Source organism: Quercus robur, chromosome 10, assembly GCF_932294415.1.
Source record: "Quercus robur chromosome 10, dhQueRobu3.1, whole genome shotgun sequence".
Lineage (NCBI taxonomy): Eukaryota > Viridiplantae > Streptophyta > Magnoliopsida > Fagales > Fagaceae > Quercus > Quercus robur.
The window spans coordinates 21,135,315-21,163,285 of NC_065543.1; the positions used below are offsets into that span (position 1 = coordinate 21,135,315).

At 36.8% G+C, this 27,971-nt stretch overlaps 1 protein-coding gene across 3 annotated transcripts; it reads right to left on the reverse strand.

Moving 5' to 3' along the window:
• Positions 1-480: 480 nt before the first annotated feature.
• On the reverse strand, positions 481-27,670 carry LOC126701454 (putative 3,4-dihydroxy-2-butanone kinase). 3 transcript variants are annotated; one of them, XM_050399566.1, is made up of 20 exons: positions 27,494-27,670; positions 25,351-25,424; positions 25,184-25,247; positions 23,019-23,131; positions 22,861-22,908; positions 22,460-22,531; positions 22,236-22,325; positions 21,456-21,629; positions 20,763-20,846; positions 19,147-19,202; positions 17,571-17,701; positions 17,403-17,495; positions 16,739-16,803; positions 9,963-10,106; positions 9,836-9,876; positions 2,825-2,908; positions 2,644-2,717; positions 2,463-2,575; positions 2,286-2,381; positions 481-954 (listed from the first exon to the last, which is right to left on the reverse strand). In XM_050399566.1, exons 1-20 carry the CDS (start codon positions 27,531-27,533, stop codon positions 826-828), a joined length of 1,785 nt encoding a protein of 594 aa, XP_050255523.1. In that variant the 5' UTR covers positions 27,534-27,670; the 3' UTR covers positions 481-825. The 3 variants fall into 3 exon arrangements, with proteins under 3 accessions (XP_050255523.1, XP_050255524.1, XP_050255525.1); XM_050399567.1 differs by lacking the exons at positions 25,184-25,247; positions 27,494-27,670 and having other exon boundaries at positions 25,351-25,421; XM_050399568.1 differs by lacking the exons at positions 22,861-22,908; positions 23,019-23,131; positions 25,184-25,247; positions 25,351-25,424; positions 27,494-27,670 and adding an exon at positions 22,651-22,819.
• Between the last annotated feature and the right edge of the window lie 301 nt (positions 27,671-27,971).

A 27,971-nucleotide genomic window follows, 5' to 3' on the forward strand; every position in this document is an offset into this window, starting at 1 on the left:
GAAAATAGAGTAGTTTAGGAAGTGTTCAAGAAGTCACTTAAATTTATGTAATTTTAGGATATAAAAGTATTTTAAGCTTTAAATTCTTATTTGTATATTTCAAAATCATTTAATCAGTTTAAAAAAATAAAATCTACTTTTAACAGTATATATTATAATATGTTATAGTCTTATAGTGTTATATAATTTTTTTTTCCTTTAAATATGAATTAAGAAAATCAAGTTTCAACTTTCAAAGCAATCAACAATGTTGTGGGCAAACATGAATATTATACAATAAAATAAGTATTATATGTACAGGTCTTAATATATATATAAATAATTTCAAATCAAATTGTAAAGTAAAGAGGCTCACTCTAGAAAGTTTGATACTCTTTTAAGTTGATTACATATGACAGACAAATTCATTGTGTAATATTGTGATTAGCTTGAAAAAGAAAGAAAAATTGCAAGAGTAGAATGTACTCCAAGACTCTAGCATAACTGAAACCCCATAGCAGACAAGCTAAATACATAATTCAGGGTTTAATGTATATAAATCTGACATGGACCGTTAAAGGTCACATTTTCGAACCATGGAAATTACAAAATATGCTCAGATTTCAATGGGTATTATTTAGAATAGATGTCACCAATATTTGAAATTTACAAATTTCAAAAGAAAGTTTTAAGAGATGTATGGGTGAAATTCACTCTCTCGGCTTTATGCACAAAAAGAATAAGCGGAGAGCCTAACCAGTTAGACCTTCTTAAAATCATGAACAAAACTTTGGTTAAATCTGCAGCAAAATAGGAGCAGGAATTGCATGAGTAAGATTCACTGGCTCATGAAGAAGCCCCGGATTTATCCTCAACAGCCAAAGCTGCTGCTCTGTACCATGAAGCTGCAGCCATTGCACCAGGATCTGATACTGATGCAAGGATCTCCCCAGCAACATATGTCGAACGACCAGCCTACAAAAGCTTTCTCATCAGATCCCCATGCTCATAAAACCAATGCATAAGAATGTGGAATTCACACGAAAGATTTTTTTTTTTTTTTTTTTTTGGTAGCATGATTAACATATACTATACATACATACATCCAACCTGACTGCCGTCACTGACCTGAACATAAGATGTTTAGGTGTAAAATAAGTTATCATGAGTTTACAACCATCCAAACTGCATCCATCTACAATTCAAAATGTAACAACTAATCTCTGCATTGAACAGCAGAGGACAAAAGATAACCAACCGATTGGCCAGCCCTATGCAACAAAAAGACCAACAGACACAATTCAAAATGTTTAACTCTGATGCCAACTAGCAAAAACACACTTCCATTTTTTTTTTCTCTTCAAAATTTGAACATTGCAGATCCTATTCCAAACTGCAACAGTTATGGAAGAAATTAGTAGTACTGGCACTGGATCCTATGGCAAGTATGTGTGCGATACTCATGGACAACAATGATGGTTATATATCTCAAGGGCTTTATAAAGCTCACCTTAGTTGCCCATCCAGACTAACCTCAAGAAAAGCACAATGTATAACCATCAGACTCAATAGCTTAAACCCTCTGACTCTAACACACCTCTAGGAACAATCATAGTATGCAAGTAAGCTGAAGATCACACACAAAGGTCAAAGGTTAAGATGTGTTTTAACCTAGGATGCACAGACACGGACACAGACAGGTAAAGGTACAGGTACAGGTACAAGTATAGGTACGGGTACGGGTACGGGTACAATACGGCAACACAAGCAATTTTTGAAAAATTATAACATGATACGGCAGATTGGACACCGTTACGACAACGGGTACAGCACCCCAAATGAAGTTTCCATGCATCCTAGGTCTTAACCTTTGACCTTAAGAGCCATCTTATGCCAGAAAATGTGCATACAATGACAATCATTTAGAAGTCCATGTGGTTGACATCCTTAATAACTTAAATGGTTCCAATAAATAAATAAAGAAAAATAAGAGAAGAGAATCTATCAGTTCGAACCTTAAAAAGAAAGTATAACAGATTGGACAAGGTATGATCACATATAATTTCACTGCACATTTTTCAATCATTTTCTTAGAACCCTAGAGCTGTCCAAGATTCAAACTGAGGCTTACTGGATTCATGGAAATTACTTCCAACTTAATAAGTATCATGAAAAGAAAACACATGGTTTTATATGACTTTTTTTGGTCAAGGGCTATTTACATTCATATCCATCAATTAGTTACAATGCTCACAGAAAGAAGCAAATCCCCTACAATATAGGAAAAGGAATAATATGAATGTCACCTGTGCCTGCATGTGCTTGGTTGACTCAGCTCCAGCCAATGCTGCCTCAGATGAGAGGACAAAAGCAACACAGGGATCATCCCCAGCATTTAACCTCTGTAAGTGAAGATAGATATGTTAGTCACATAAGACCACATTAACAATGAAGACAGAGAGATAGTGATCATTATTGATGACCTCCTGAAGCATTGCTGATGCTGGAATAAGGGCATCTAACAATGTGCGATAACCAGCACTAGCTCCACCATATTTACTGATTGCAGTAATGGAAGCTTCAAGTGCTTCAGCCCCTGAAAGAAGAAACTTGATGAGTGAAGGTGCAAGTCTGATTATTATAATATTAGGAGAATCATCTCACATTGTTTTGCCGTGACAACTGGCTGAGAGCTTGCTTTCAACTGTGCATATGCTGCCTTGCAAAATATATTATATCTGTTTCCAGAAGAGAGAAAAAGTCAACTTTCAGACTAATGTTACAGAACTAATTGTCAAAAAACATTATTGTTAAAGCTTAATCGAGTAAAGATTAAGTAAAATACATGATCCCACTAGTTCCTCCCATAATTCTTCTAATAGATGATCCAATTTCATTCACTGTTTCTGCAGCATCATTCAGAGGATAACTGGGAACAGAAGATGGATACTAAAGTAAGAGAGCAAAAATCTGGAACGATATTCATCTGGGAATGTGACAAATATAACAAACTTAAAGATACTTGAGCTAAAAACCGTCATGTATGTTAGTTTAAAATAACTGTAAATATACCTGCTACCTCTGAATTTGTATACGCATAAGCTTCCAAAAAAAATATATCACACAGATCAACCAAAACAAGAAAAGGTATATTGCTTAAGTTCAAAGCTTTAAACATTATGGATCACAAATTCTGAACATTAAAAGTAGCTCAACCACCATATTCAATAAGCACAAAATCCAAATCACAATGCAAGAATTCAAGAAAGCATGTAATTAAAATTCTAAATTGCTTTTATCTTCTTGAGAAACCATAGCTAGGCTGGATATCTACAAATAAACTGAATTCTCTTTCCAGAGATTGTGAAAGAAGTTCCACAAGAAATGTTGTTACTGCAGTTTAGATCATTACAACTCATATTCAAAACAAAGGGATGGGAAACGGGTAGTTTAGGGAAGATCATAAATGAGATGGGTACATAACTACCTGGTAACTCATTTAATTACTTAGCTAATACCCATGCCCAACCCAACCCATTCCATTTAATAAGAGTTAGGACTTTACCCATTAACCCAATGATATCTCCACATAATATATATATATTTTATCCAACCAAAAAAAAAAAAAATCTCCACATAACATATATAAATTTTTTATAAGTAATAATCATAACTGGTTTGGGTATATAACTATCCATATATTACTCATTTAACTTAGTAGATAGTACTCATACTCGTCCAACCCATTTAATAAGGTCAGGACTTTAATCATTATATAAACCACTCATACAAATTATGTACGCCAGAGTTACTTGATAGTTGATACTTTTATATTAACATGTTATTTTACATTGGCATAAGGGTATTTTGGAAATTATGCCATAAAGCATAAACCCTAGAGAGTAATCAAATTAACAAAGCCCTTCACCTTTTCTCAAATCTCTCTCTCCATATTTTCCCCCATATTTTCTCTCTGTTAATCCTAATATCTCATATTCTACAACTTCACTTAGCATCAAAGACTACTGATCCAGCCCCAAAACACATTGGAACAATCTGGAGGTGTAATTAGATAATCATGGTGTGTGCTAAGGTCAGCACCAACACGATCACTAAATTTTGGCAACCATATGATCATGATGGGCCCAATTCTTTTTTAATGGATCAGGTTCATGAAGCACCACAGGCTTGGGCTAACCCGCTATATCAAAACTTTCTTTTGCCCTTTCCTAATTAAAGTTTTTGTTTTTTTTTTTTCACCTCACCCAATTTTCAACTTAACCCACACTTAAACAAAAATCAGCTCCCACCTCCTCTCAATAAGGTGGAACTCTTCACAATCGATCTCAAATAGAACAATGATGCGGTATTGTAGCTTTATGGAGACAAACTAGGCGTTTCCTTGCGGGGGTGTGACGGCAGCACTCAGCACTCAGCAGAGTGGAGATGTTGCTAGACAACTCACAATCTGCAATATGAGTTGCCAATGGGTGTTGTTGAGATGTGCCCATGTCACAATGAAACAATGGTTAAAAGGATCTCTTGATGCATGGCAACACTTCCATGGTTTTTAGCACAGACTCAACAATGGTGAAGCATGGGGATAAAAGTTTAAGAAAGCTAGGGTTTGGTTAGGTTGTGAGGAAGGGGTTTTGACGTCAGTAAAGGTGGGATCATGATGGTATGTGTATTTTTTTTTTTTTTTTTTTGATTTTTAGTGATGATGATAGGGTGTATGGGGTTGTAACTTGTCATGGCTGGACTAGGTTTGATTTACGTTGAAGGGCAGTGTTGCTGATTGGGGCTATAGGTTTCAGTCAGGTGTTCGACTTTAGGTGGTTTGGGTTATGTCAATGGTGGCAGGATAAGTAATTGATGGAGGTGAGCAGCAGTGATGGGTTGCTGCAAGGTGGCAACTATGGCTTTTGTGGGCAGTAAGGATCAGGTCGTGGCTGTGATTTTGTTGGAGGTTTGTTTGACACTGCTTTTCGACTTGAAAACTGCAATCAAATTTCCATAACTGATGCAGCACAAATTCTCCAAAGGGATTAAGAATCAACAAGAACAGAATATTAGAGATAAATCTAGGAATCAACACCTAAATTTGCTTGGAATTAGCACCGAGCAAGAAAAAAAAAAAAAACACCTAAGGTTGCCTAGAATCAACACCAAGCCATTGGAAAAGTTTCAATAGGAAATCTTATTACCCAAGCAAACTGTCTCCATTGGAATAAAATAGTGCACTTATATAGACTACTGATAGCAAACCCTAATCCCAATTAACTTGGGTCAAAGCCCAATTTATTGAATTATGAAAATAACTTCAACTCTTAGAAATTAAATAAAATACTAATAACCTAATTAGCTAATAAACCCGTCACAGCTTGAAAACAAAGTAATAACAAACGAACATGTAAGAGCTGCTCCATATTTGCATCACAAATTAGAATAGTATCATCCGCAAACAACAAGTGCGATACACATTCCCCACCACCCCTCCTACCATCAGCCCTAAAGCCACAAAGTAAACCTGCCCCCTCCATTCTCTTCAACATCCTACTAAATACCTCTATCATAACCAAAAATAACATAGGAAACAGTGGATCCCCTTGTCTCAAACCTCTTGAACTGCCAAAAAAATCTAGAGACCCATTGACCAACACAGAAAACTGAACTGTGGAGATACAAGTACAAATCAACCTACACCATATCTCCCCAAAGCTCATTCTCTTTAGCAAATATAAAAGAGCCTCCCAATTCACATGGTCATAAGCCTTCTCAATATCTAGCTTACAAATCACCCCCGAAATCTTACTCTTCACCAGACTATCAACACACTTATTAGCAATAAGAACTGAATCAAGGATTTGTCTGCCTCCCACAAAGCTATTCTAAGATTCTGATATCAACTGACCTAACACCACTCTCCAATGATTTGCCAGAACCTTAGCCAAGATTTTATAAATAATCTCCGCCAAGCTGATAGGTCTAAAATCTCGAATATTAGAAGCATCATTTCTTAGGGATCAAGGCAATAAAAGTAACATTGAGAGATTCTTCAAACTTACAATGCTGATAGAACTCTTCAAAGACCGCTAAGACGTCTCTTTCCACAACTCTCCAACAATGATGGAAAAATGCCATAGAGAAGTCATCCGGACCTGAAGCTTTATCCCCTTCCAATTCTTGGACAACTAACAGAATCTCCTTCTCAAACCTCCTTTCCAGCCAGCCCCTTTCCAACCCCCCAATTTCATCAAACTCCAAGCCTTTCACAAAAGGCCTCCACTCTTCTGTCTCCTCATACAAAGTCTTGTAAAATTGAACTACTTGAGTAGCCATTTCTACTCCCTCCTCATAAATCACCCCATCTACTTCCAAAAAACTTAGATGGTTATACCTTCTGTGGGAATTAGTCATCTTATGGAAAAACTTAGTATTATTATCACCCCCCTTGATACACGACATCCTCGACTTCTATCTCCATGAAATCTCCTCCAAAGAAAGAAGATGCTCTACTTGAGACTTCACTCACTTCTCTCGTGGATTTCTGCCTCAGAGAGTCCAAGTTCCCCTTCCTTAACATCTAATAAATCTAAAGCCCCCAATGATTCTTTCTTCTGACAACTAACATTGCCAAACTCTCTACAGTTCCATTGAATCATGTCTTCTTTCAAAGCTTTCAATTTTTCAACAAACACATAACTAGGTGTACCAGAGAAAGAATGTCGATTCCACCAAGAATAAACCCTATCAACAAACCCTTCCGTTTTCAACCACATATTCTTAAACCTAAAGGGACTCTTCCCCCTCGCCATTCCCCCTGCCTCCAAAAGAATTGGGAAATGGTCTGAAATAGGTTGCGGATTTTACCGCTAGATCACATCCAAAAAATGTTCCTCCCAATCATGTGAAACTAAAGCTCTATCTATCCTAGACATGGAGGGCTGGTCAGTGCCACTTGACCAAGTATATCTCCCTCCCTCCAAAGGCAAATCAATCAAGTTTAGATTCTCAATAAACTCTGAAAATTTTTCCATAGCTGAAGTAAGACAAGAACCACCCCTCTGTTCACTTGCAAAACGAACAATGTTAAAATCCCCAATGCAACACCAAGGAACATTCCAATATTGCTGAATACCAACCAACTCATCCAACATATGTCCCCTCATACTGTTATCATTTAGGCCATATACCCCTGAGCATGCCCAAACAAAACCATCCTCCACACCTTGCCATTGAACCAACACCGAGTAAGAACCCACCAGAAACTCCAATTTATCTAAAACCCTCCTATCCCACATAATCAATACTCCACCAGCCGTCTAGTCAGCATCTAAAGAATCCCAATCCACATACGGACAACTCCACAAACTGCTAACTAATTGTCTATTCATGCCAGCAAGTTTAGTTTCTTGAAGGCACACTACATCACACTTCCACTCATGTAACAAGTTTCTCACTACCAGACGTTTCTGAGAGTCATTTAACCCCCTGACATTCGAAGAAATCATTTTCAGCTTCATAAAGACCTTTTTTTCCCTACTATCTCTACTACACAACCAACACTCTGCCATCCATCATAGTTAACAGAGGAAATTAAATTCCTTAGCTCTCTTTTCCCTCTACCTGTAGGAGCAACTACTTTTCGATTAACAGTAGCTTTTCACTGTAACAGGTTGTTCTCCTCCATCTCCCTTTCCAGCCTTTGAAGGTGAGCAATACACAACCACTCATGAGGACTAATAGGAAGCCCAACCAATTTACCAAAACCTGGGATTCTGTGCCTCACCCAATTTGAGACATCCAGCTTACCACCAAGACCCATTACCTTAGTACCATCGTGCACTTCCTCTGACAAAGCCAACTCTGGAGGAGCAATGATAATCAGGGGGTTACAATCTGAGAAACACTCCTCACCCAAACCCAGTTTTGAGCCAGTCATTTCCTCCCCCATCAAACCACACATCCCTGGCAGGCCACAATTTGTTGTCAATGGTATCAACGCTAAAGTGGGCTGATCGAATCTCAAGGGCTGCAATCGGGCTGATGAACCAGTCCTCCTTCCCCTAAATAATACTCACACAACTCCCACTTCCAACTTCTTCACCACTATAGTCCGAGACACCAAAATCCATAAACCCAACTTTCGATAAACTCCAAAGAATATCTGCCAAGAAAAGGCCAATTGATGCTTGCAAAATAACCTTGCTGGTTGTACCTGGGACCATCACGAGCCCATCAGAGCTACACCCGTCAGAAATGTTACGGTGAGCCTCCATCAGAGTCTCCACCAAACAACCCATTACCACTGCCTAAGAAGAAAGCTCGTGGGAGACCTGACAATCATCCTTTGTTACCGATAATTGGACCAGATGGCTCGGGCTTGGCTCCCCATCGGAGATGCCACAGATGAGCACCATTGGGGTCTCCACTAGTTGACCCAACACCACTGAAGGCTCATAGGTGACTTGAGACTCATCCTTTGATGCCAAACGAATGACTAGAGGGCTTGGGCTTGCCTTAGATGAGTTCTCGCCCACTTCAAAAGTGCTTAGGCCTGAGAAACTTAATGTGAGGGGATTAGAAAAGCCCACACAAGGCTGAGTCAATGTCAGGCCGTGAACCAGACTGGGCTTACTATTAGGTTTTTAAATCCCCCGTGAAGCCCATTTTAAAAAACTTTGGTCCACCTGTTTTATAATCCCACATAACCCTCCTCTTTCCTTTCTCATCCACCTCCACAATCAATCCCTTCCCTGTCAAGCATGCATTCCTAAAATCACGCCCTCCGTCACAATTAGAAACTTTTGAATTTGAATTGAATGTCAATGGAAATCTCTTTTTATTTCCTCCCATAATTGTTTCTCCTAAATTAAAATCCACATTAATGCTCCGAGCTCTCTCAACACCGCCACCTATAGCAGTCAGACAAGGATTGGCCACTGGTTTTTCACTCAACAACAGTTTTGCAGGTTCTGGATTCGGAACCACCATCCTCTTCTCCCCTAACTGAGCCTTTCCTTTTTCTTTGGTAGCCAACTGCTCTGGGTTTTTCCTGTCCCTTGCTAGCACATGATGGCCTTTTAGTGTATCAGCAAAGGTTCTAGAAATTTGAAGCTTAGAGTTTTTAAGAGGCTGAGCAATGAACTTTGAATGGCCTGAAACACCCATAGCATATTGGTTAGGTTCCAACATCTTTCTAAATCCAAGCCCAAAAACCCTCCTACCATTTTTTGCATTGCCTTCAGGGATAATGACAGACCTCCTAAAACCACCGACTTTGAGTTCAGTCAATAATAAGAATTGGCCAAAAGAGTTGGAGCCCCGTTGGAGAGTATAAGCAATATCCCCATCCCTAATTATAAAAAAAATGCTTGGAACTAACCCCAACGACAGTGTGTTTGATACTCTTAATCAGCCATTGTGCCACACTCTTACCCATAAAAACTGATTTCATAAAATATTTGCCCCATTCAAAAATCCGTAGAGAAAAATAACGTCCCCCTTCCTCAATCACCAACTGAAATAATTTAGATTCAATAAAAAAACTGCGAGAACCTCCCATACTTGCTCGGAGAAAAAGAAGAACAAAATATTTGGCTAATCTGACGTAGTCGGGCCTCCTCCTGTGTTCTCTCTAAATTTAGAATTAATCTCTCATGTTTTTAGATTAATTCTGAAGAGGGATGAGCTGAATACTGGAGGCTGCAAAGCAACTCAGGGATATAATAGTTCCATATTCAAATAGAAGAAATTTCAAGACACTTTGCAATCTTTTATATACACACACATATATATATATAAAAGATAAGATGGGAAACAAAAAGGTCCAAACAACTGAACAGAAACTTACTTTCTGATGTCCTCCAGAATTGCTGTTGCACCTCTGTACATCTGCAGAAGCAAATAAATTAGTCATTGAATGAGACACACTATAACAATAAAAAGGAAATGATGAGAGTTTTGAGGATAGAACTCACTGTTGACCCACAGTCACCATCTCCTACTTTGCTATCCCATTCATTAAGACTGTCCCTAAGATTAATAATTGCATTTGCAGCTGCTTCAATAGCCACCTCAAGAATATGTCCTTGTTGATTCAGTTGTGGCGGTCGGCTTAATGACTAATCCAAAGTAGACACCAGCAGTCAGGTCAAATAAGGTAGTATAGTAAAGAGGAAAAAAATGAATAACTGAAAATAGAAAACAAATATATTGTACATCACAATCAAATTGTGCTCCAAATTGATAGAAAAAAATGAAACTAGGCTGCTACAATACCACATGAACAGACAACTTTCCATGGTACCATGAACTCTAAAACCATAGAACCCGTGAACATTTTTTTTTTTTTTGTTTGGGGAGGAGGAGGGGGGGAGGGTGGCCTTAGGGGAACCAAAAGAGGAAAAAGAAATGAAGACTAGTATATACCATTATGCTACCACTGTAACATACCAACACTTTCCTGACTACATCATATAATGTCTAAACATGCTGACAGATAATACTTCCATGCATTAGGTAGTGAAAGTTGTTACGAGTATGAGCAAAACAGTAATATCATGTACTTCTTTATATACATATAAATAATTTTTTTGTGTTAGGATATTGGTGATGGGCATAATAGAGTGAAGTTTTGGCAAGACCAGTGGTGTGGAGAGACATCTCTTGCTGTTAGATATCCGGACTTGTTCAGATTTTGCAGGAATAAGGATGCCAGTGTGGCTAAGCTTATGATATCCACCAATGGTGTCCTCTTTTGGGTTGTGAGATTCTTTAGGGGTGTGCATGCTCGGGATCTAGAGGCTATGTCAGACTTCATGGAAACCTTATATGGTTCTCCTATAAGGGGGCTAGGTGAGGATAAAATGTGTTGGATTCCTAGCAAAGATAAGGGTTTCTTGGTTAGTGATTATTATAGAATTTTAGTTGGCACCACTTTCTATGGTTTTCCTGGGAAAAGTATTTGGAAGCAGAAGATTCTCTCTAGAGTAGCTTTCTTTGTATGGACCGCTGCCTTAGGGAAATGCTTGACGATTGATAATTTACGAAAAAGGAAGGTGTGGATTTTGGATTGGTGCTACATGTGTAAAAGAAATGGTGAATCGGTTGACCATCTATTCCTTCATTGTCCTTTTGCTATGGATCTATGGTCTATGGTTTTGGGTCTATTTGGAGTAACTTGGGTTATGCCGCACATTGTTTTGGGGCTGCTTCGGTGTTGGCAAGGCAGCTTTGGTCGTCATCGAAATGGTTTTATTTGGTCCATCATTTCTCATTGCTTATTGTGGTGTCTTTGGAGGGAGAGAAATAGTAGATATTTTGAAGATATTGAGAGATCTATTCCGGACCTCAAGCTACTCTTTTTTAGAACTTTTAAGGGATTGGTTGTTTGTCTTGCAAAAACAATCATTCCCTTCTTTTATTGATTTCCTAGACTCTTGCAATTTTTGTATTTGATTTCTTATCCCTTGTTCACTCCTTATGTACTAGGGTGTTCCCCTTTTTTTATCAATATAATTTATTACTTATCAAAAAAAATATTTTTTGTATTTGATTTCTTATCCCTTGTTCACTCCTTATGTACTAGGGTGTTCCCCTTTTTTTATCAATATAACTTATTACTTATCAAAAAAAATATTTTTTGTGTTAAGGTTGACTTATCAAACCCTAAACACCTTCACCTTTAACAACATGGTATTAGAGCCCCCAACACACCACTGCCTTTAACCCTCTGACAGCCACCCATTACCGCTGCCACCGCCAGATACCATTACAATAGCCTCCGACGACCTTGCTAGTTCTCAGACACTCTCGCTAGCTCTCCAACAAGACTGATGATCTCCGACGACCTCGATCTAGTGGCTAGAGGAGCTGCCTAGCGCAGGTGATCTTCTCTCGGGTTCACGACACCAGGTAGACGTTGCCTAACCGTGAGAAAGGCACGGTTTTGCTTGCCTTCCTCTGGCAACCCATCCTAGCCCCCTCACCACCTCCTACGCCGCCACTCCTGTGCCCTAGCACTGCCACCTAAGTTTTCCAAAAGAGTTTTTCGGCTATGATTTAAAATGGTCTGAATTTTTATTTTCTTATTTTCTTCACTACAGTATGACTTTAAGTTTAAGCAACCTTGGGTTGATTTGTTGGGCTAGACTTTGTTGGTTGATGTTTAGTGGTGGACTGGGTCTACTGGTGTTGGTATGGATTGATTGTTGCCTTGATTGGAGTTTGGTGTTGCTATTGGTTTGCCAACTGGTTGAAGGACATTGGTTTTAAATTTGTTTCACTGTAGTCAGTGTGGTTCTTTCGTTTGTTTACGGGTTCACTAGCATATTTATTTAGTGTTAGTTTGTTCTTAAGATTGCTATTATGGAGTCCAAAGACAGTGTTCATCCCCCTAATTATTTCTTATCATCTGATATGTTATCAATTACTTCCATTCGTCTTAATGGAAGTAATTATGCTCAGTGAGCCCAGGTTGTTGAAGTTTTTCTTCTTGATAGAAAGAAGTTTGATTACGTGATTAGAGAATCCCCTGTAACTACAGACCCTAAATTTGCCGATTGGAGAGCCAAAGATGCACAAATTAGGAGTTGCTTGTGAAATAGCATGGAGTCCAAGAGATTAGCTGTAGTTTGGTTTTCTTACCAACTGCTAAACTTGTTTGGAAACAAGCCAAGGAACTTTACTGTGTTAAAAATTTAAAGTGGATTTATGATCTTCACCAAAATTATTTCTCCTTGAGTTTGAGTGATTTGTCTTTGGAGGACTATTATAGCAAAGTTTAAGGGCATTTGAGAAGAACTCAATATTTATCAGCCCATCTCCTCTGATGTTAAAACTATGAAGAAACAACGAGATTCTATGCATATTGCTCGCTTCCTCTCTGGATTGCCTAAAAGTTTGAAACCAGTAAAATCACAAATTTTTGTGAGTCCAATCCTCCCTTCATTGAGTGAAGTTTTGGTAGACTTCGACAAGCCACATTATCTGACTCTAGTACTACCTCTTCCTCCAATACTGATACATTACCTTCTGGTGATAAATCTGCCTTTGCCACTTATACGAGGAGTAATAGAGGTGGTCGTGGAGGCCAACGTCATGAGGGCCGAGGCCGTGAAGGTCGCGACCAAAGGGGTCGTGGTAGTGAACAAGGGGGTTGTGGTCGAGGACTTGGTCTTCATAAGTGCACTTATTGTGAGAATCATACACTAGAATTTTGTTAGGAGTTGTATGGTAAACCCTCGACTCACCAAGCTAGTTTTCAAGTTGAAGAACTGCCTTCACAGTCACTTCTACCAACATCCAAAGTAGTCTCCATCCCTGAGAAAGAATACAATCGCCTCTTGTCTCTGCATTCCAACTCTATTGGGTCTGATTCTACTGCTACTTTGGCTCAACAAGGTACTTCCACGGCTTGTCTTGCCACTCAGGACCCTTGGGTCATTGACTTAAGTGCTACTAATCATGATAGGTACCTCAGGCTTAGTCTCTGACCTTGAGCAATCTAGTAGTCTTCCCAATGTTACATTGGCAAATGGCTCAGCCACTACAGTTTCTAGTTTGGGCACTACCAATCTTAGTCCTAATCTCTCTCTCTTTTGTCTTATATATTCCTAATTTTCCTTTTAATCTTTTGCCAATTAGTAAGCTTACTAAGCTTTTGAATTGCATTGCCATTTTTTTATCCACTCATTGTATCTTTCAGGATCTCAAGACAGGGAAGATTATTGGTGGAGGGCATGAAGCCAGGGGACTTTATTACCTAGATCGGCGTGGTTCTTCCCATTTTGTGGCTTCTCATTTGTCTATCTTGCCTCTTCAACATCATTGTCGCCTTGGTCATCCATCTCTCTAGAATTTGAAGTCATTAGTTTCGTTGTGTCGTCAAATTGAGTCCTTACAATGTGAAGCATGTCAGTTGGGTAAACAACATAGTTTGCCTTTTGCCTCTAGGCGTGAGAGTCGTGTTAGTAGTTCTTTTCATTTAGTTCATTATAATATTACGGGTCCAATAAACACTCCCTCATTGTTAAGATTTAGATATTTTGTCATTTTTGTTGATGATTATTCTAGAGTCACCTATCTTTATCTTATAAAAGAAAGGTCTGAATTATACTCAATTTTCAAATCGTTTTATATGGAAATAAAGACTCAGTTTAATGCTTCCCTTCATATTTTTTGGTCTGATAGTGCTTGTGAATATTTTCTTACATTTTTGTCTCAATTTTTTGATGATCATGGTATAATTCACCAATCTTCATGCCCCCATACTCCACAACAAAATAGTATTGCTGAACGCAAAATGCATCATTTGTTAAAGGTCACTCGTGCCTTAAAATTTCATATACACGTTCCCAAATCATATTGGAGTGATGCTATTCTCACTACCTATCACTTGATTAATCGTATGCCTTCCACTATTCTAGGTAGTCAAATCCCTTATACTGTGCTCTCTCCTGATGCACCTTTGTTTCATCTACCTCCTAAGATCTTTGGTTGTGTGTGCTATGTTCATATCTTAGATCCAGGAAGTGACAAACTTAATCCTAGATCCATTAAGGTATTCTCGTACTCAAAAGGGATACTAATGTTACTGACCTACTCTTCGTCATCGTTTCATTAGTACTGATGTCACATTTGATGAATCTCAGTCCTATTTCTCTCCTTCAGTTGCTAGAGACAGTTCTCCTCCTTGTCTTCCTCTTCTACCACCTATGTCTCCTACTGAATCTCCTCAGAAACCACTCCAGGTATATCGTTGTCGGCAAAAACCTCCAACGGAGACTTCTTCCCCGCCTAGTGATCCACCTCCTGATCCTGCCTCTCTTCCAATTGCTTTGTGCAAAGGTAAGCGTTCTTGTACCTCTCATCCTATCTCTCAGCTTGTCTCTTATGATCACTTGTCTTCATCTCTCCATTCTTTTACCACATCCTTAAATTCTACTATTGTTCCTAAGTCTATCCAAAAGGCTATGTCTATCTTTGGTTGGAAGTTTGCTATGGAGGCCGAAATGTCCACCCTGTCTGAAAATGCTACTTGGTCTTTAGTTACTCGTCCTCCAGGGAAAACTATTGTTGGTTGTCGTTGGGTGTATATTATGAAGTATTTGCTTGATGGTTCTATTGAGCGCTTGAAGGCTTGCTTGGTTGCCAAGGGATATACCCAAACATACAATGTCGACTATGCCAAGACATTCTCACCTATTGCTAAAATTTCTTCTATCCGGATTTTGATCTCCTTGGCTACTAATTTGGGGTGGTCATTATTTCAGTTAGATGTTAAAAATGCCTTCTTGAATGGCGATTTGAAGGAAGAGGTGTATTTGGAGCAACCACCTAGGTTTGTTGCTCAGGGGGAGTCTAGAAAAGTGTGTAGATTGCATAAGGCCATCTATGGTCTTAAACAATCTCCCAAAACTTGGTTTGGTAAATTCAGTGAAGTAGTGTTAAAAGTTTGGATTGCGACGTTGCCATTTTGATCATTCTGTGTTTGCTCATTTCTTTACAAGAGGAAAGATTTTGTTGATTGTATATGTTGATGATATTATAATTACTAGTGATGACAAGAAGGGTATTGATGATTTGAAAAGATATCTTCAAAATTCCTTTCGAACTAAGGATATGGGTAAACTTCGTTATTTCTTAGGTATTGAGATAGCACAATCTAAAGAAGACATCAGTTTATCAGAAAGGAAGTATATGTGTTGGATATTTTGAAAGAAACTGGCTTGTTAGGATCTAAACCAGTGGAGACGCTTATGGATCCTAATGTCAAACTATATGAAGATCAGGAGGAGCTGTTATCTAATCCTAAGAGATATCATCATTTGGTTGGCAAACTGAATTATCTCACAATTACTCGCCCAGATATATCATTTGTAGTTAGTGTTTTGAGCCAGCATATGAAAGATCCTCTCCTTCCACATTGGGAGGCAGTTATTCAGATTGTGATGTATCTTAAAGCACATCCAGACCGTGGTCTTTTGTATAAAGCTAATGGTCACCTATGGGTAGAAGCCTACACTGATGCTGATTGGGCTGGATCACCGTCAGATAGAAAATCCACTACTAGGTATTGCAATTTTTTGGGAGGAAACCTGATTACATGGAGAAGTAAGAAACAAACTGTTGTTGCTAGATCTAGTGCAAAGGCCGAGTATAAAGCCATGACACACACATCATGTGAGCTTATGTGGATTAAGTATTTACTTGAGAAATTAAGATTTGTTGTGAAGCTGCCTATGACTATGCATTGTGATAATCAAGCAGCAATTTACATTGCCTCCAATCCTGTGTTCCATGAGCAAACCAAACATATTGAAGTAGATTGTCATATTACTCGGGAGAAAGTAGAAGATGGTGTGATTACTACTCCATATGTTTCTACAAGAGTCCAAATTGTTGATATGTTTACCAAAAATTTATGTAAGACTCGTTTGGGTTTATTGTGTAACAAGCTAGGATTGTATGATATATACTCTCCACTTGAGGGGGAGTGTTAAGAGTATTAGGGGCAAAACAATAATATCATGTACTTTATATACATATAAATAATATTTTATGTGTTAGGGTTGACTTATCAAACCCTAAACACTTTTCACCTTTCACAACAAAAGTATATCACATTTTTCTACAGCACCTCAAGGAAACCAACCAAATATTCATATAGAAAAGATGTTATGCAAATAAGTTGCCTCAGAATGGAGTCATCTAAACCCGAATTTCAGGGTTACCAATAAAATCATGCACATACCTCATCACTCTTTGTAGAATGAGATGGTGGCATTGGAACAGGAATCTTGGCAGGTGGATGATTACCTGCCAATAAAGACAACTTCTAAGCTCAAAGAAAATCAAATCAATGTAGGACTTGTCATTCTCATTCACATATGGGACTGGATTCAAGTTGCACTTATGTAACTTTTGTTATGTTACACTATTCAATTACTCTTCATTCAAATAACATTTTACCAAGAGGTCCAAGACGCCGTTGGATTAAATATTTTCCTCAGTTATCATCCATGCTAAATGTCACATCAATAGATTTCATTTACTATCCAATCCAAAACTCAATATTTTTAGTTTTTATAATATAAGAAAAATATACTTTTAGCATGCATGATGACATAAAGAGATCATATAATCCAAAAGGGACTGGAGAAATATTAATCCAAGGAAAATTATTAAGCAGTTTAACATTATTAAAGAGTTACACTAAATGGAACTTGAACCTTACACACACACAGATAATGTTTTTTACTAAAAAGTGGACCTCCTTTTGGTACTAGACCACTATCAATAACAACTCCATGATGCTAATGCCACTGTAGAAGCTTCATGAAAGACAATCCTATACATAGAAGAAATGAATTTAGGGAAATTAAGGAAATAAGTAATGTTCAAACACATTCACAGACCATCAACACCAACAGGCCAGTATGGAGCCTTGGTTGCAGCATCCAGACGTTGCAAAATTGTTTCATCTGCCTTCATGATGGAAATTGAAAAGCCTAAAAAAAATAAAAAAACTCAGAAAAAATACAATATCAGTTTTAGATAGAATGCTATTGCCAGTGATAACAAACCTGCCATATCAAGAGATGTCATAAATGACCCTGTATACACTCTATCAACTGCCAGTCCATGTTCTAGCTGCAGTTTTGGCACTGCTTTTCCCGATGCAATCATTAATTCCATTATAGGGGTGGCTCCTAACCTGGAATTGAAAGAAAAACATTCTCAAAAATGGAGGCATACCATGAGGATAGTCAAACATCAGGTAAATTTTGACAATCGGATGGAAGCAAACCAAGTTGAAATTTTCTAAGTTTTAAAAAATATGATAATAGGAAACAATAACACTACAAAACAACACACTTACCTGTATTAACTAACCAGCCATACCAAATTCACCCATTAGAAACAAATGCAAATGATTGATAAGATTTACATTCCTCGATCACTATTCTATGCTGAATGGGGTGGTTGATTTAGAAAGCAAGGCAAATTTTTACACATTTTCCAAGATCAGGAAGGTCAGATAGGAGTATTACAAGTCAGGTTAACTATCAAAACTCATTTCCTCTGATATATGGCATATTATATGTATTCTACATGGTTGTTGAAAACAAGACAAACTGTAGCAGAATAGATTTTTTTTAAATTATTATTATCAGTAAATCATTATCATATTAAGAAGAGGAGATTCCTCCAAACTCCAGTACAGAGGAAAACTGCAGCATAGTATACTAAAGAATTCATATTGCCAATTCTAAGTGTTTGGATATCGATTGTTAGAGTTAGAGTTCAGCATCACAACATTGACAAAAACTTCAGATATAGAAATTTTTAATATTGAAGAATGGAGAGTAAAAACAGAGAATTTATGATCATAGAAAAGTCTAAAAGAGATGTATTGTCGAATTTTACCTTCCCTTTTTTATCTTCTCAATCTTCTGACAAACGTATAGCAAAAAAATAGTATAGCTTTCATTGACAGGAAATATATTACCATCTAATCTGAGAAAAAGATATTTCCAAATCTGAATCCTCCTTTTTCTCCTCTAAATAAAGAGAATTATTAAATTAGATCAGGTAGCCAATAGGTAAAAATTGATTATTGATTTTTTTTTTTTTTTTTAAACAGACCATACAATTTTCTGAAATTTCTGTCTGAGATGCGTTGCAATACATTGTCATGGGAAAGCTAGAAACTCTTTTTTTTAATAGGTAATAAGACTTTATATTGAAAAAATTGAACATCATGCTCACGATAGTGAACACTCTGAACAAGAAACAGATACAAAAAAATCAAGAACTAGAGGAACTAGAGGCTAAAAACTCAGATAAAAAATACAATTCGTACACCCCCAAATGCGAGCCCAGAGAAACAAAGTACCAAAAAGAAGAGATTTTAGATGATCTAATGTTCTCTCCTTGTCTTCAAAAGTGTGGGTATTGCGTTCCTGCCAAACTAACCACATTAAACATACCAGGACCATATTCCAAATGGTCGAAAGCTAGAAACTCATTCCACTCAACTGTGTATAGATAAAATATCTTTGATATATTGTGTCAATTATCATGATGTGAACAATAATTCATGTTCCATTACTTTATAAGGTGAATTCTGATCTAAAGCACTAAAAAAATCCAACATACCCATTGATCATCAGCACCACTCTATTGCCTCGTGTAATAGGAACATAGTTTGTTTCCTGCAGGGATTAAAAATTCAAAGTAAAGGATATAAAATTGAGCTGTAACATTTTGGGGGAGAGAGTAAAGAACCTTAACCTGTGAGGTTAACAATATATACAATGTGATTCAAAATTTAAATACATGCATGGTGTAAAGATACATAAACTACCACAAAACCCTTCATCTACTAATACGTTCAGAATATAAAATAAAATAAAATAATCTAATAATCTGAAGTTGCATAAACAGCTAGGTGCCTCGCTTTGTGAGAAGTGATAGATGGATTCTGCCAATATGCTAGCAACAGCTATATTTTGTTTTTGATAGAGAATATAGGGTTTCCAAAGGGGAAGGGGAATAGTAGGGTTTGGGGATGAAACAAAGTGAAAATCAAGATTTGGGTTGCTGTGAACTGTGATGTGAACAGTAACCATGAATAGTAAAATTAAAGAAAAGTTAAATTCTAGGCTTCACACCTAGACTTCCTAAGCATCACACCTAGGGTTCCTTGGTGTCACACCTCAGAGAAGGTTGCATCACACAAACCATAAAGAAAGCTTCATAGCTATTAAATTCTGAAAATATTCATCATCTCAATAGAAAGCATTACAACTCTTTAAATAAGAGCCTAATACCTATTCCTAGTTGAACTAGGATTTCTTAAAAAACACTAATAAGATTGGACTACATATTCCCAGTTGAACTAGGGTTTCTTAAAACCCTAACAAGACTGGACTTGGACTTCTTACGCTTTTACTACTAAGCCCAACTAAATAAACAAACTTAAATAAAACCCAAAAAAGATCTAATGGACTGTTAGCACAGCTAATTCCAGAATATTATAAAATTGCAAAATTGCCCTTGATACATAAAATCAAATAAATCTGTTTTCCCACTGCCTCTTGCATCAACTTGCCAGTAATAGCTACAAGTTTCAAACAACTAGAACATGTTGTCAAGACTTAAAAATAAAAATGCTTGTGTTAGCAAGACACCAAAGCTATACAATACAAAATGTAACTAGGAACATTATTTGTCCCAAAAAAATTTTAAAAATAAATAAATAAAAGAACTCTTCAAAAGACTATCTAGTATCTACAGAATTAACTTCAATGATTTCCCATGTAAGCAACAAAAAATAAGAGCATAAATTCTGCACATAGACAAGGATGATAGAAAAACAGAAAGAAATAACCATAAAAGAAAGGTACACAAATTTTAAATTTATGATGGATATTGACCTTCATAATTATGGGGTATAAGAACCCCCCCCCCCCCCCCCCCTTCCCCCCTTCTCCTCTCTCTTTCAACAGGAAGAAACCAGTCACACAACCATACAAATTTTAAACAATGACCCAAGTTACCTAACCCAGCCAGCCTTGAGGCAGCCAAAGGACTAGACGTCCTCCCATTCCACCTCTTATTCATAGGTAAGGGATTACCAATTGATTCAAAGATCATTAGCATAATTTTGTGGAATAAGCTATATTAAACACAAATTTAGTTTCTGTTTAAAACAGTAAGAGGAGCATGTTATATAGTAATAGAAGAATTGAACCTTAAATACTTGGACATACCGGTGAGAGTATCTGATTAAGAACATGAGAAACCACCACATCCACAGGCTGAATGTCAGCCATTGCAGCACCAGGTTCACCATGCTGTAAATAAATGCATGTTTAGTGTTAGAATTATGGTTAAATGATTAAATTCATCATTTCTTAACAGCTTAAGCTTTTGGGACAATGTAATTCATCCTGGTATCAAAATAGGAGATCCTGAGTTCAATCCTTGTCTCCAATCTACCTCCCATTTAAAAAGTTAAAATACTTTTTAAGGCGGAGTTTGGGCCCACACATTAGGGGAAATGTTAGAATTACGGTTAAAAGATTAAATTCATCATCTTCACATAGCTTAAGATTTTGAGACAATTAGTGATTTATCATTAAGTACAACTAATATGCTTCTTTTTTTTTTTATATGTAAGAAAGATTTTATTGAAAAGACTATGCATGCCTAATATGTAAATATGAAACAAGAAATATAATTATTTTGGAAGCCGAAAAAGAACCAAGCAATTGATGGAGAATACCAGCAAATGTTAGCCAGGTTAAAAGGTGCATACATCAAAAGAATCAACTAAGCATATGTTCAGCAGAGAATGAACTCCAGCTTATTTTAAATTAAACTAGAAATTTATAATTTTGAAACCTAAATGAAGACTGCAATTCTTATCTCAAAGATAAGTTTATGCACCCAAACTGGCTTACAATTCCAAGGCCGAGTTCCATTTTTCCTGGACCTAAACGATCTGATGTAACCTGTCCAGGCAGTGTGCAAACAGATAGCGCAACACCCATTGTTCCAACCATTTCTGATGCACATTTTGCTTCTGCAGCAACATCAGCAAGTGAAAGGCCAGCAGCAGCAGCAGCTCCAGCAACCTGTCTTTCCCAAAGGGTAAGAATTTGTAGGACTAATTAAGTGGGGAAAAACTTTTAAAAATTACCTAACAATTTTACTTACCGATAAAATAAAATAAAATAAAAAAATCTGGTGATTCTATTGTTAATTAAATATAACAAGCCATGACTCCGAAAGGGGGGAAAAGGCATAATAGAAGAATCTCATTGAAAACTATGACATAATAATTTATTTTATTTTTCTTTTCTTTTCTTTTCATTTTCCTGTTTGATAAAATGAACTTATAAACCAGGATCTGAATGTATGATCTATGATCAAGAAAGATTCATACTCTTCATGAATAGCCTTATTCATAATTTTTCACCCAGTGAACACATACATAAAATAACTATTGAAAAATATTCAAAAAGAATCTTACTGTGGAAAAAATTAATAAGACAAGGAAAGAGCGCACTAAAGAATAGAAAATTTTCTATATGAAGTACCAGAAAAAGGATATATATATATATATATATAGAGAGAGAGAGAGAGAGGGAAAAAGAGCAAGGAGTCTATTCTCTTCGTCCACACAAATGGACATGCCACCAAGCTCCTTTGTGTTATGTGTTTTGGGAGAGAGAGTGAACCTTATGAACAAGAATAGTCCCAGCCAATCCTCTTCGTCCAGCTATGCCTCGAGGTGGAGGTAAAGCACAATCATCCCCAACAATCACGGTCTACAAGGTGCAAAAAAAGAAATTTTATTACACTTTTTTTTTTTTTTTGGGGGGGGGGGGGGGGGGGGGGTGTTGTTCAGGAATCTAAACATATATAAGATGATTTGAATTGAAAAATTAAATGAAAACAATACCTCCACTTTATAACCTTCAGATTTTGCTTGCTCAGCAGCCAAACCAAAATTTAAACGATCACCAGTATAATTCTGTCAATAACAGATCACTACACCATGAATCAAGACACAGAAATAAAACGACTCCTATTAATCAAACCATCCTATTCAAGTTAACCACATTCACGCCATAAACCATTCACCAAGCTTACTGCAGTTTCCAACATGGTTTGAAGAGCCTTGCAAAAAATCTCCCTCACTCCTTTTTATATATTTTCTTTTTAACTGGTCTGGGGGGTATCCAGAATCAGCATCACTTTTCCGAAAGAAATTCCATTAGATGCCTAGAACAAGGACGCCTCCACAAACCCTGATGTAGAAATCTAAAAGTAATTAAGATATTACATAACAAATAAAAATACCTTGACAATCAGAAGACATCCCATAGAACCAGTTACAGCACGGATGCCCTAAAGTAAAAACAGGTTATATTAGAGTTTTCTAAGAAGAGTGATATAATTATTGACAGAGTGATGAATATGCTCTTCCAAATATAAGAATAAATACAAACAAACCGTACGGCAAGAATTGAATCTACTGGTGGAGAGGCAAAAACATCCCCGCAAATAGCTGCTGTCAGCATCCCCTCCCCAACATATCCAGCATGTGCAGGCTCATGCCCACTTCCACCTCCTGTTTGGAATAGAACAGTATAAAGAAAGGCTCCCTAGGATACGCAATTTATTTGCAGGGCAGTAATTGAATGTAAGCAGACTATCTTGAAACATGTGAAAGGCCAAATACTGACAAGATGCACAAGAATGACTTGTTCCATGCATTATATTAAAAAAGGGATAGTGATAGTAATTAGATATGGACTGGAAACATAGCTCCAAGGCCCATAAGCCCTATCGTTGCCTCAAAAGTATAAAGTTTTCATGAAACAAGAGTGTAATTTTCATATTCTTGTTATCATACAAAACTGCATATTAGACAGACTCCTGTTTTAGTTAAACTTCTTTATCTCCTTGGATGACCCATGACCCAGTAAAAGCTCCGCTAATTACCTAGTGTTACTCTCTCTCTCTCTCTCTCCAAAAAGACACCATCATGGATACAGAAGGGAAAATAATGAATAAAAGAGCACGGAACAAGTAGCAAAAAGGTTGTCAAAGCTATCAGGCACAGCAGAAATGGCATCGAATTGTGTGAAATAAGTTGGTTCATACTGTTAACCAGATAACAATCCATAGCATACCTTTTTTTTTTTTTTTTTTTTGATAAGTAAGAGATGCAATTTTATTAAACATAAAAAAGAGGCATTAGGTTCATGATAATGAATACAAAGGAACAAAAAAAAAAAAAAAAAAAAAAAAATACAGAGAAATCAAAAGGGAGGTCCAAGGGAAATAGGAAAATCAAAAGAGGAAGAACAATCAGCGAAACCCTAACACCTAGAGCAATCAAAAGAGTGCAGTGAAACCCAGATTTTAATTGATCCAAGGAGCTCTCAGAGTTATCAAACGAGTGGCGATTCTTATCCTTCCAAACAATCCACATCAAGCATCCCAGAATTAATTTCCAAGTATCCAAACCATGCTTCCCAAGCCAATTTCTCCAGAAAAATAAAAAATTCTTAATCGACTCTGGCATGACCCAATGAATCCCAAACAATTGAAGCACATCCCCCCCAGCGCATGGGCAACATCACAATGCAGAAAGAGATGGAACTACTGATTCTCCCTCCCTTTGGCAAATACAGCACCGATTCACTAATAGCAAACCCCTCCACATAAAATTATCCAACGTAAGAATCCGATTCCAAGCTGCTGTCCACAAAAAGAATGCGACCTTCATAGGAAGTTGATATTTACCGATGACTAATCTCATGCTAATTGTGAGGATCATTTCTACTGAGCACAATAATCCATAACATCAAGTCCCTCACATGTCTTTTTGGGTAATTAAAAACCACAATTGCAAATCTTCACCAACAATTTTGTTATTAAGATTTTAAAAAGGGGAAAACTCACAGCAAAGGAGTCAGAAAAGGGAGATACCAAAAACCTTATATTACAGGCCTATAAATAAATAGAATTAGTACTGGTTTCTGCTTACCAATTTGGCATCACCTAATATTGGTAGCTTAATTGTGACAGGTGAGACAAAAAGCAAGCTTTGCTACTAATTTGGTAAAAGGAGAGATAAAAAGCAAAAAGCTAACCACTGTTTGCCAAACAGACAAGGGTGATTTTCAAGAGCCATTTACTTGGGGAAAAAAAATAAAAATCTTTCCACAAAGTTTGCATTTTGATGCCCTTGCCAAAACCAATTCTATGAATGTAGGTGCTGTTTTAAAAGTTAGATACTATTAACTTACAAGTTGTTAGCTTCATGCCCTACCATGGGCTAAAATAGTTGCAAAACAAAAAATGCAATGAAAGGCAAGCACAAATAAAATAATATCATTTTATAGAAAAGGAATTAGTGTTCAATAAAATAATATCTCCATGCTAGCAATAGGCTATTATCCTTAAAAAAGGATAACTTTTTCCCGATTGCCATTTCTTCTTTAAACCGTACAAGTGACAAGGGAAACTATGGAAAACAATCAAACATGCATATACAACTGTTCTAGGCCAGAAAATTACTATAAACAGATGATATTAAAAGTTTAAGAGAGGGTGATCAAAGTTATGACACTAAAATCAAAAAAATTATTTAATATTCTTCATGGTCTAAAACCTGATATGATTGCAACTTTATCATATGCTGCACTTGAAACATCAGCACGTAATACAACCTTCACCTGTATCCCCACAAAGCGGGAAAGTATCATTATAAATTCTACATTTATATATATAAGCTGCTTCTTATTGATTATAGAAGAAAACTCAAGAGAAAAAGATCACCTCTGGAAAACCATCTAAGTACTGCAGCCCAGGATAAGTTTCCACAAGTCCCTCGATGAACTCAGTTACCACATCTGCAACAATGAAACCACAATGACAAGCAATTAAAACCCAATTTTTCCAACAAGCAAAGACTACATTGCATTTCTCTTTTATTGTAACTTGCCACGTTACTTGCCAAGCCCTAAAAAACAAAAGAGTGATGTACTTACACAAGGGCATAGACCAACTCCATAACTACCCATATATAACTCCAAAAGAAAGACAAAAAAGACATAATATTTCTCAAGAAAGGAAGATAGCTTTAAGCTCCTTTTTTTCCCCTTACCTTGTCCTAGTAGAATTAAGCAAAGCCAAAGAGAACCAAGACTATTTTTTTATTAGTAAGTTACACATGCACCTTGTGGGTATTGAACCCCCTACCTTACCCTCCATTCCTTCTTATGGGAGGACCCAAAGGAGGATATGTGATTTGAGCTAGGGCTCAATGGCAACAACACTTTTTTTTTATGATATGGAACCTCACCAAGGCAGGGCCCTTTGGACCCAACCCTAGGGAGTAATTTACAGATATATGACCTGCCCACCATTACCAAGTATCAGGTAATCCAGGGGAACTCCTAGTGGGGATCAAACCTAGGATGTCTAGTTCAACAACTCATTGGCACCAACACTAACAATAGTATAAGACTAAAACCCTAAAATTTTACTTCAATAAAGAACCAAACAAACCAGTTTTTGAAAGTCGCAAGTAACACATGTAATGAAAAAGAAAAACTGAAATGAAAACTCTTTGTGATTCAGACTCTTTTTCTTATTTAATTTCCTACCACTGACCAGTCTAGGCCATGAACCACACACATTTATTGATAGGTAATTGGAAATTTTATTAAGTATATCTTGCTCACGATGATGAACAATTTGTACTTGAAACAATTACAAACAAATTTTATCAACTAGCTTTTATCACTTTTTCAACCCCGTTGTGGCTTTCCGTACAACACTATTTGCCTTTTTATATTTGGATAAGTAAACAAAGCTAATTGCCTCTTCAATTTACCTCCAATATGTCAATGTGAAATATGATAGCAATTGACAAAGCTCATTGCCTATTCAATCACTATAAACTTTCACATTGACATATTAGAGACAAGGACTATAAGAGGGAACAACAACGCAAATTCCCTCCCCTCCCCCGGCAGCAGAAAACTCAAAATGCCATAAAGCATTTCCCTAATTCTCCATTGTTTCTAAGCTTGATATGCCATGTAGTTATATTAGATTTAGCTGAGTAAAGGTTTTAGTTTCTAAGGTTTTGAATTAATTTAAAACTAAAAGAGAAAACCCCCCGGCAGCCCAAAAAATAAAAAGATAACGACAATACAAGATTTAGCCTTCAGGGCCACTTTCTTAATCAGTACCAAAACCAGTCCTTCCATCTTCTAAAACCAAAAAAAAAAAAAAAAAAAAATGCAGATAAAGATAAGGAAGAGTGCTTCTTAAAATTGCTTTTGAAAAAGGCAAAGCAAACATATATTTTTTCTGAACTGTGTTGGAGTTCAATTTCATCCCTCAATTTTAACATGTTATCATCCTTGCCATCACTCTCCTTTTAGAAAATGACCTATTGCCATGAATTGTTTTGAGTGACTCAACTTGTAATTAACTTCGATCCTCATGGGATACAAGACGAAAGAGATTTGTCCAATTTTTATGGGCAAGAGGGTAACAACAAAGCTTTATGGATGAACTAAATTAATTGACACAATCAGTGCCAAAAACAACGAAACATGAGCGCAGTTTCCATCTATTTAGAATATGGTTGAAGATCAAGATCCTAGCAAAATTTCTGAGTATCGTTATATCAATGTAGGTATCTAGACAGACCCTACACTTACCACAGTGGGCCATCTATCTTAGAAGGAAGGAATCAGATTCAAATATATTAAGTTCCATCTCATCTGTAGGCTATTAAAGTCGAAAACACAAAAATCTGGCTAATTGAATTTTTGAAAATTTCCCGGTAACCAAACAGAGAGTAAAAAAAAAAAAAAATGTAAAATTAATAAAGAGGTTGTTATCTCAAAACGGAAATGTGCAAAAACAAATTAATGCATTTTGATGAGATAGGAAGAATGCGAACCGTTGGGATCGTTGATGAGCTTCTTGCCTTGAAAAGCCATGGCGATTGACAGTAAACCCTAGCAGTAGCAGAGGTGGTGGTTTTGCATGAAATGTAGGCCTGAGATTGGAGGTTACTTGCTCGTGGGTTTGGTTTGGGGGTGACTGAAGGTGGTTGGCTTATTATTATAACATGTGGAGATATATATATATATATATATATATATATTTATATATATAGTTATAGTTATAGTTATATATAAACACTACTACCAGTCTCATCATACTCACAAGTTTTTATCTAATGAGGATAAAAATGTAAATTAAAACTCTTATACTTTAGACCCATAAACTCATGTACACTTTGCCAATTTCTCTTATTCTTCTTCAAATTGAAAACATTCTGTGTAACTCTACATCCCCTCCTTTCTTCTTCTTCTTTTTCTTCTTTCAAATTTGAGGAGCACTTTCTTTTGGGTGAATGTGAAGGATTCAATAAT